This window comes from Phoenix dactylifera, chromosome 13, assembly GCF_009389715.1.
Source record: "Phoenix dactylifera cultivar Barhee BC4 chromosome 13, palm_55x_up_171113_PBpolish2nd_filt_p, whole genome shotgun sequence".
Taxonomy (NCBI): domain Eukaryota; kingdom Viridiplantae; phylum Streptophyta; class Magnoliopsida; order Arecales; family Arecaceae; genus Phoenix; species Phoenix dactylifera.
Genome location: NC_052404.1, coordinates 1,997,038 through 2,006,873, shown reverse-complemented (window position 1 = coordinate 2,006,873; position 9,836 = coordinate 1,997,038). Strand labels below are relative to the sequence as shown.

General features: G+C 40.0%; 1 protein-coding gene across 1 annotated transcript; it reads left to right on the top strand.

The window, feature by feature from the left end:
- Nucleotides 1-2,582: 2,582 nt before the first annotated feature.
- LOC103707295 (zinc finger protein GAI-ASSOCIATED FACTOR 1-like) lies at nucleotides 2,583-8,186 on the top strand. Its single transcript, XM_008791730.3, has 3 exons — nucleotides 2,583-2,896; nucleotides 4,413-4,809; nucleotides 7,155-8,186. The coding sequence occupies exons 1-3, from the start codon at nucleotides 2,686-2,688 to the stop codon at nucleotides 7,993-7,995; spliced, it is 1,449 nt and encodes a 482-aa protein (XP_008789952.1). The 5' UTR covers nucleotides 2,583-2,685; the 3' UTR covers nucleotides 7,996-8,186.
- The last annotated feature ends 1,650 nt before the right edge of the window (nucleotides 8,187-9,836 follow it).

The window sequence follows — 9,836 nt, the reverse complement described above, 5'->3', positions numbered from 1 at the left end:
AGGCCATTAGATCATCATGATCGAGCAAGACAAAAGGATCGTGTCCGTGCAATTTATGCTAACCATTTTCTTTATACACTCTGTATTCTGGTGCTCTTGGTTCAATGTGGTAATTCCATATCACAATAAGCTAATGGTGGAAGTAATGTTGAATATGGGACTTTATTTTCTTATTGAAGTGGTTAAACAATAACTGCCCGACTTTGGAAACTAATGGCATTTATTAGTGGCATGGCCAATGGTAATAAGACATCTCAGTGGACTGTATAGAATCTACAAAGAAAATAGGCTGGTGCTTCAGCTTATTGCTGGCTCTAAGAAATGTTTCTACCAAAATTTTAATTCTGAGCTGCGAAGATGATGTCTCATGTAGTACCGTTTCGTAGCTATCTCTTAATTGTGAAAGACAAACAATTAACTAATAGTTTTTGTTAATTACATAGGCAAGTTCTAGTTTTCCTTTGTACTCTATTCTCTCAAAAAACTATCTGGACCTTCGATAAGGCCATCACTTAGATGGTTGATTCGTGATCACTGAGATCAATTATCTTGCTATTCTGTTTTTTTTTTTCTTTTGTCAGGGGACATTTATATAAAATTAATAATTTGTAGAACTATTTATGTTTAGATAGTTGAGGTTGAACCAGTTGATATTGTAACCCAAAGTATTTGCTTGTAGGGGCAATACATGATTGCTGGAGCAGCACCCAATTCACAAAATCCTCTTTTCTAGTTTCTGTAAAAGTAGAATACTTTTACATTTTTATACTTGTAGCCTATTTTAGATTTTATTTGAATCATTATATTTTTAAAATAGTTTTACATGTTCATAAACTTGTATTATGTATACATCTGTTATCAATATATATCTATCAAACTAAATTTGTGCATGTATATAGAGGAATGATGGCCTCATAAGGTGATATACAGTCTATTTCTGCAAAAACAAAGAAAGAAAAAAAGAAAAGAAACCATCTGTTATTGCAGCAATAAAAATGAAGTGGAATTTTACAGCAAAATCCCCCATATATGTTAATAGAATAATCAAATGTCCTTGCATTTCGAGCAAATTAGTATGCTGCTATCTTAACTCCTAATCTTTTTTATCGCAGCAGAAACATGTTTATGTTAGCTTTAAAAAGAAATGAATTTAGTAGATAGAAAGATTCTAAGTATTGATCAGTTTCTCAAGAGGAAATCATGTCTGCATTCTGTGTTTCTCCAAAAGTTTTGCCAAGTGGTCCAAAAGTTGCTACTGCTATAATTTGCTAATGCCATTTCATGATCCAATGATCCAATTGGAGATATTTCTGTGGAATTGCAGGAGTAATGGCAAACCCTTTCATCATTCTGATCTTATCTTGTCACTTAATTATAACTATGGAAGATTATCCCAACTACTTCAAATTATCTTTGTTGATTCATTTTTTTTTCGAAAGTGATTTATATTGCTCCTGCCATCTTCCTACACTATTATAGAAGGGGGGAATAGAAAAGAAAAGAGAAAAGTATTACTGCTGTGATGATTTGTCGCATTAGCGTACTAACAAGCAATTTTCATCGATAAAAATAGATAACAATACTGGCTTTGGAAGTATATTGTGGATTAACAGGCATGACATGAATCTATATGGCATATTCAACAGAAGTTTTGGCATATTGGATAACTCGTATCATCTATCTTATATATTCATGATAAATAGATGGCACCAGAAAGTCAATTTAGTGACTTAAGTTTTGAAAACACCTCAAGGGTTTTTAATGTTGGGAAACTTTTACTTGGTTCCTCAGTTTTCTTTATATATATAAAATGAATCCCGTCCAGATGGGATGAATCGTTTGGCATGCAATCCAATCATCCATTAGAAAAATTTCTGAGCATAAAAGGAGGCATTCCACTTTATCTTCCAAATCCCAAACACTCACGAGGTCTCTTTGACCCAAATATCCAGGCGGTGCATGTGAATATATCCCTAATGATCAATATTTCATCCATTTCTAGTGTCCAAATAAACAACCTCACAAAACCCCACAAGCCAAGCGAGTCCAAATCAACCTTTTACATGGGTTACAAAACATACCATGCAATCTACCAACTACCTTTGGCTCAGCCAATGTTCCAATATATTGACTACAAGGAAGCAACAAAATAAAGAGACAAGATGATGCAATATTAATAGTGACAAGTGCCAAACTTTTAGCATTTTTATTTACCTATGTACATAGTATGTGTACAAGGCCCATAAATGCATTCCCATGTCTAGAACAAATAAAAATATTTAAAAAATATCTCTGAAGGTAGATAAACATAAAGAGTGTATTTTAATTTGATCTCCCCATGCTATAAAGCATGGAAGTAGCCCTATAGTGGGAAAACAAAGAGAGGGGGAAGAGGTAGGAGGGCATTCCAGGAGACACGGTTGCAATCAGAAGATCTCATTCACCGAAGTAATTGAAGACTTTGTCTTCCTCTGAGCCATAATAAATTATATATGCAGAAAAAAATAAATAACAAAACCATTTTGAAATACCTTGGGTGTCCTCTCCACCTACAATAAAAGAAAGAATACCCATCGCCACCAACATGAAGTCAGAAACAGAAAGAGGAAGAGGAGTGAAGAAAACAAGGAAATAAGAAGAGAATAAGAAAAGAGAGAGAGAGAGAGAGGGAGGAGTTTGTTATTCATGTCAAACATAACAGGAGACGGTGAGAGCTTCTCTTCTGGGATCAACACAGGAGAAGATGATGAAGTCCATCAGCACCATGAACAACAGCAGCTCCATCACCATCTTTTCGACGGCCCGGAGGCTGCCGGAGCTAACAGTGATGTCTCCACTTCACGGCTGCCACCACCGCCGGCTGTCAAGAAGAAACGGAACCTCCCAGGAACTCCAGGTGGTTAACTAGCTCCGTTCTTTCTTTTCCCTTTATATTAGAATCAAGAAACCAAGTGAAGATTTCAAACTTAGTATGATTTTTTCTTTCAATAAAAAAGATTAAAACTGAAGAAAGAAACTCTTTGTTTTTGTTTTTTGGTGGGTAAAAGAGTTCAATTATTGGTCCGGAATTTCAATAATTACAGCGACCGTTAATTAGCTCGTCTGCATCTCATTTGTTCTGAAGAACATGAAAAAAAAAGTGACAAGTGGCAAACTGTTCTGGGTTTCTAATGAACTGTTTTTGAATGGCATAGTTGATAACTAGGAGGAGGAGAGCAGGAAGATTCGTTACAATCTTTTGGTGTATTAATTTTCAGCTACCCCCAGTTTGTCCCACAAAAATGTTCTCACTTGTCGGCATTCTCGAGCGAGTAAAATAGTGACCTTCTCTATCTATGGTCATCTCCTCTTGCTCTCTTGTTTTGAAGTTATGTGATGATTCCAATTAAATTTTTACGGGAAGAATCAATAATTATTGTGTACATGTCTTCTTCCATCAGTTTGGGGTGCTAATCTTAAATAAAGATGATCATGTAAAAAATCAGATGTTGAATCTAATAACCAACTTGAATGAACATTAGTATTTCTGTGGCATCTATAACATATACATATCGAGACATATTTAAGCTGACCAATTACAAAGGAGACAACGACTTCCATTTTCATGAACTAAGAATTGTATATATTTTCCATCTTTAATTTTCTAAACCACATCTGATATTAAGCTAATTAGAAACTAGTCTTATGTACTTTTATCAAAGGAAGAAGAAGAAGAAAAAGAAACCGTCATATGTGTGCTAATTTGTGTTCCGAGTATCAATACTCCATTCAGAAAAAAAAAAATCATAAATCTGAGTAAGCTGTAAGAATAATCACTCCACATTTATTATCTACTTTATGATAAGTAAGCTCTGGCAGTCTATGAGTTATGTGAGGTATCATTGAGATCAACTTACAATCAGCTCATCTTTCTTTAAAAGAAGAAAAAGGCTCAGTAAGCTTGTGCACATATAAATATATTGCTTATTTTTGTGATACTCATAATATGTTATTATACCAGAATTATAAAAGGAATAAAAAATTATCTCTTTACCTCATCATAATTTGCAAGATTATGAATGTGTCGGCTAAAACTTTCCTTAGTAGCTCGTTTATCCTCCGTTGAAATTATAGATTTATTTATATATTTTATATTTTCTTACACTCCTCTTCACATATGGGCCAGACTTTCTTTTTAATGGATGAGCCCAACATGCTCTGATACCATGTTAAAATCACTACTTATCCTAAAAGCTTAAGCTAATGGAATGAGGTAGATTTATTTATATATTTTATATTTTCTTACATTCTCGAGACTGCTAATGCCAAAAGGGAAAAAATAAATTCTGTAATAATCATTAGTTAATTTTGCATAAAGAAAGAAATGAAAGGAACTTATAAAGATGATGACATCTTTTAATAATGATATGTAGACCCGGCTGCGGAGGTGATTGCTTTATCACCAAAAACCCTAATGGCAACCAACCGGTTTATCTGCGAAATTTGCCACAAGGGCTTCCAGAGGGACCAAAACCTCCAATTGCATCGTCGAGGCCACAACCTTCCATGGAAGCTAAAGCAGAGAACAAGTACAGTGATCCAAAAAAAGGTGTATATATGCCCCGAACCCGCTTGTGTGCATCACAACCCAAGTCGTGCCCTCGGTGATCTCACTGGGATCAAGAAGCACTACTGCCGAAAACACGGAGAAAAGAAGTGGAAGTGTGACAAATGCTCCAAGAAGTATGCGGTGCAATCAGATTGGAAGGCTCACTCCAGAATCTGTGGAACTAGGGAGTACAAGTGTGACTGTGGCACCATCTTCTCCAGGTTAATTAATTCCCATTCTTTGTTCATTATATTTCTTAATTAATAGTTTAAAATGTTTAGTTGTAGAGGTAACAACCCATGACCTCACCCAAATGGCTAGTTGGAAGGTTTTAGTTGGGTTCCTTGATCCTGTGTAAGTACTCAAGATCTATCCAGCGAATAACCGATGTGGAATTAAAGATACGCTTGCACAGGTCCTCAAAGTTTAGTTGTAGAGCTATTCGTAAGAATTTGCTCTTGTAGTATTAGGATTTAAAACAAATCATGGTTGGTTAGAGATTAACATTCCTAGGATTCTTCAAGAACTCGGGCATGTGGAATGTGCTAGAGTTGGTACATATTCTAAACGCATAGTGGACTCGGTACTCATTTGCTTTGAAAGGGGCCAAGATAGGGGAGCATGCAACTCTACTCTTCTTTTTTTTTTATAGGAAATAGGGGCTATGCAAGCAAACAAAGAACAAAGCGTGCTCTGACCAAATGAAGGACTAGTACGAAACATGGAAATTAAAATGTTGAGAATTCAATGAATCACTAGAGGCCCGAGGTCTAGGCATCACAATTTGATTTCACTCCTCATCAATTGGATATTTGATGGTATGATTTGACCATCCTGATGGGATTGGCAAGTGGAATGATAGCATTGTGTAATCAAAAGATTATGGTAGATTAAATCATTGTTGTGACAATTACTATATCACTCGATAGCAGCATGATGGTAATAGCTTAAGCTGATAGGATAAGATAGATTTATTTATATATTTTTATATTTTCTCACACTCTTCCTCATACGTGGGTCGGACTTCTCTTTTAATGAGTGAGCCCAACATGTGAATTTTTTAATAATAAGGTTAAAGAGTGTGGAAACAGGGTTCGAACTCAAGACCTCTACTCTGATATCATGTTAAAATCACTGTTTGTCCTAAAAGCTTAAGCTGATAGGGTGAGATAATTTTATTTATATATTTTTATATTTCTTTACAAAGGTATATAAAATAGGAAAGTTTGAGTCTGGACCAGATAAGTCCATGTTCTTGCGTCCTTGGGCAACGCATGAGCTCAAAAACTTTGACCTTATCCTGAGGTCCTTTTCGACTTCAAACTTTGAACATATTTATAGTGGCAGACGTAGAAAGCGTGGCTGCTACCCTCTCCATGCAGAATTTGAAGTCCAACTTTTATAGAATATTAGATCATGCCGTCACCTTTGACATAGACAAATTGGATTTTTCCAACCCACACATCATCCGTTCACTCCCCTATGTTTTCTAGAAACTAGGGATGCTAAATAACTCGAGTCACAGAAATATAATAACACCAACCATATTAGATGTGACTGATAAATTCTCAAACCATTTACTAAATACTGCAAGTCTGCAACTTAGCAGTCATTCTATCCGCCGGTCACCCTAGAGCTTATGAGCTACATTTGTAGGGTTATGTGCGACCATACTCCTGCATAATTTAAGGGTTCGGGTTGTATCTTTCACATGAAAGAATGGTCAATTTTCTTTTGCCAGATCGCCCATTAGATCGCGCTCCATGCATATCTCAAAGCAGTTGGAATTTTTTCATTCATCCATTTGCACATATCTCGAAGCAACCATTGCTCGGTCCAACGGTGGACTCGCTTGAATGGAGGTGAATGTTTTTTCACACAGAAGACACAACCCCGTGTCACAATTCAAACACTAGAAATAGGCCAACTGCAGTAATTACATTTCCAGGCCATCTAGTTTTCCCTCATTTGGTTTTGCTTGGTCCTAATAAATGATCAGCCATGTAAAATTTGGTTTGGTCATAACATTTAGGCCAAGCCATAGCCATAACCACAACCATTTTATTAAGCCTGATTTTTACCTACAATTCGAGCCCACTTCCCCATCGATGCATGTTTTTATGAGAGTCGAAACCATTTCTGTTGTTAAACATTATTCTATACTTAGGATTTTTATCTAGCCTGATCTATTAGATATCAAATAAAGTCAGTTTATCCCATATATCTACCAAGTTTTAAGGTAAAACTTCCCTCATGAACCAAGTTTGATGGCATATTTGTGTTGTAATTCATATTATCTCTCTCCAAACTTCGTTGCACCAGACTCAATCAGATTGTTGATTGTTTATTATACATGCATCTGTACATGCCTGAACTTTTCAAAAAGAAAGACAAAGTCCACCATTATACTCTCATTTGTACATGCCTTACAAAATTTGTTGCATTTGTACATGCCTTAACATTTCACTACTATTACATTGAAATGATCGTGACTGTTTAGTTTGAGCAAAAGGTTTCTTCCATTGTTGCCTTTTAAAATTCCAATCTTTTCTTCCATGTTTCACAGGAGAGATAGCTTCATCACCCACAGAGCCTTCTGTGATGCTTTGGCCCAAGACAACAGCAAGCTAAACCAACCACTCATGGCCGCCATGGCCTCAAGCTTACAAGGCCAGGCGCCAAAACTCAAGATGGTTGTCGACACTGATGCCACCTCCATTGGACTCTCCGAATTCAGGCTTGGCGACATGAAGAGCCCACCATTCTCCCAACAACCTCTTGACATGGCCGAAACACCAAGGACCATTCCCTCCTCGAGCCTTCAGTTCAGCGAGAGTGGCCCAATGGGCTTCGATGGGCACCGTGATGTCAATATGGCTCGAATGGTGGCTGGAGCAGCCCACATGTCCGCGACCGCTCTTTTACAGAAAGCGGCCCAAATGGGTGCAACTACCAGTGGGAACAACATCATGTACAGGGGCTTCACCTCTGTAATGGCCGGGCCTGACCGGGTCTCTAGCACAAACCCTTATGGCCCAATGAAGGCCCATGGGCCGTTTGATCATCTGACGCCCCCAGGCGAGCAGTCTCAGCTGGCTGGGATCAATAGAGGAGGGACTCCTAATCGGTTTTACACAGGTGTGATTGCGCCGGTGGCCGGAATGTTGATGAACGGTGATGATGGGTTCTCGAAGAATGCGGAGCATCGCGGCCGCGAGCCAGGTGAGGGGAATGTGATGACTGTGGACTTCCTGGGTGTTGGAGGAGATAAGAGGAGCTTGGATGAACAAAAACAAGCAATGGCGTATGGAAGCGTTGGTCGTCAGCAGAGGTTGGAGGGTCTGCATCCATTTCAGCAACAGACGGCCCATGGTCCTGCAATGGAGAAGCCCATGTGGGATGTTTGATGTACTTTGAATCTTAGAACTGAGAAATCTTTCTCTGTGTATATTTGTTTTAGCAAGCTGGGCCATGAGAGACAAAGGCTTTCTATGGTGCAAGAGTATGAAGCATCGCCATGGGTAGTTGGGAAATGTTACCTCTTCCTGACTTAATTGTTGCAAACTTTTAGTGGAAGGCAATGGAACATCACAAGGAACAATAGGATAAATTCGGACAAAAAAAAAAAAATTACATAGCGATCGCTCTAAATGCAACATGTCTTATGGGGTTAAGTGGAACGATTATCTTAAAATTTGATTTGCATGCAGATTATGATGAAGCATGAGACTGTTAAAAAGCTATCTCTCTTTAATCATATTTTGCATCATTATTTTTGGTCGCAATATTTTAAAGTAATGATGTTTTTAAATAATTTGGTCAAGGCCATCAATATTCTCCTGGTGATATTGATGAATGGGATAATTGAGAGACTTATGATGTAAATTAAATTTATTTTAAATTAGAGCTGCGTAATCTGCTAATAATAAATAAATTATTTAGAATACAATGAAAGATATGTGAATGCAAAAAATCAATTTAGGTAGATAAGAAAGTCCTAAACTTGCTATTGTTATTCCCTTGCATGCCATGTCCATGCTGGGTTAACAACTACCAAGGAGGGTTTATAGTTGTTGCTGGAAATTGGACCCGGGGGCCGCCGTGAAGCCGGGGAAGGAGGAGCTCCGCTACTGTGGGAGGCGGGCGGCGGTGCGCCGGCTGGCTGCGTCCTCCGCCGCGGGGGGTGTGCAAGTCCTGCAAGGAAAACCGGTGGCCGGGCTCCCCGGCGCCGGCCCTCCGATGCTTAAGTCAGAGGGGGGCTTAATTTTGGAGAAGGAGATGTAGTTCGTATGTAGCAGTCCAAGCCAGAAAATTAGAGTTCGGAGGAGTCCCCCCTCGGGAGGAAGAAGCCTCCCTTTTTATAGGGAGAGTGGCAGGATTACCTGTGATGTGACTGGGCGAATTAATGGGTTACCGTCACGATTGGACGTGGGCGTGTGAAGTAATGAGTTGCCGTGGATGGCCCGTTCCCATCATGGGAGGAGATGGCGCGTAGCCAGAGCTTGCTTGTGGCGCGCAGTGCAGTACATTCTTGGGAATGGTGAGGCGTTGACAGTCGTAGCAGGGTATGGTTCCTGATTGATATGTCGTGGCGTGGCCGGCAAGCAAAGCATGGTGCGGTGAGACTGCTGCAGGGCATGGCCGCAGCATACAGACGACGAGGTCGGCCTTCTGAGGTCAGCACGACCTTCTGTGCTCGGCCTTCTGAGCTCGGCCTCGGCAGCCTTCTGTGCTCGGCAGCCTTCTGAGCTCGGCAACCTTCTGTGCTCGGCAGCCTTCGGAGCTCGGCCTCGGCAGCCTTCTGAGCTCGGCAGCCTTCTGTGCTCGGCAGCCTTCTGAGCTCGGCCTCGGCAGCCTTCTGAGCTCGGCCTCGGCAGCCTTCTGAGCTCGGCAGCCTTCTGTGCTCGGCAGCCTTCTGAGCTCGGCTGCCTATGAGCTCGGCTCGGCCTTCTGAGCTCGGTTTGGCCGATGAGCTTGGGAGCGGAAGAGCCCGACCACTTGGATGAGCTCGAGAGCGGAAGAGCCCGATCACTTGGATGAGCTCGAGAGCGGAAGAGCCCAATCACTTAGATGAGCTTGCAAGCGGAAGAGCCCGATCACTTAGATGAGCTCGATCTTGCTGACGGATTTGGGTGCTATAATTGCATTTGTGGGGTGGTCCATTTTTCCCCCAACACTACCCCCCGACTTCCGAGTTCGAGCTGCTTTTTGGCTCGGACGAAGGAAGTAGTCCAGTCGTCGATCATCC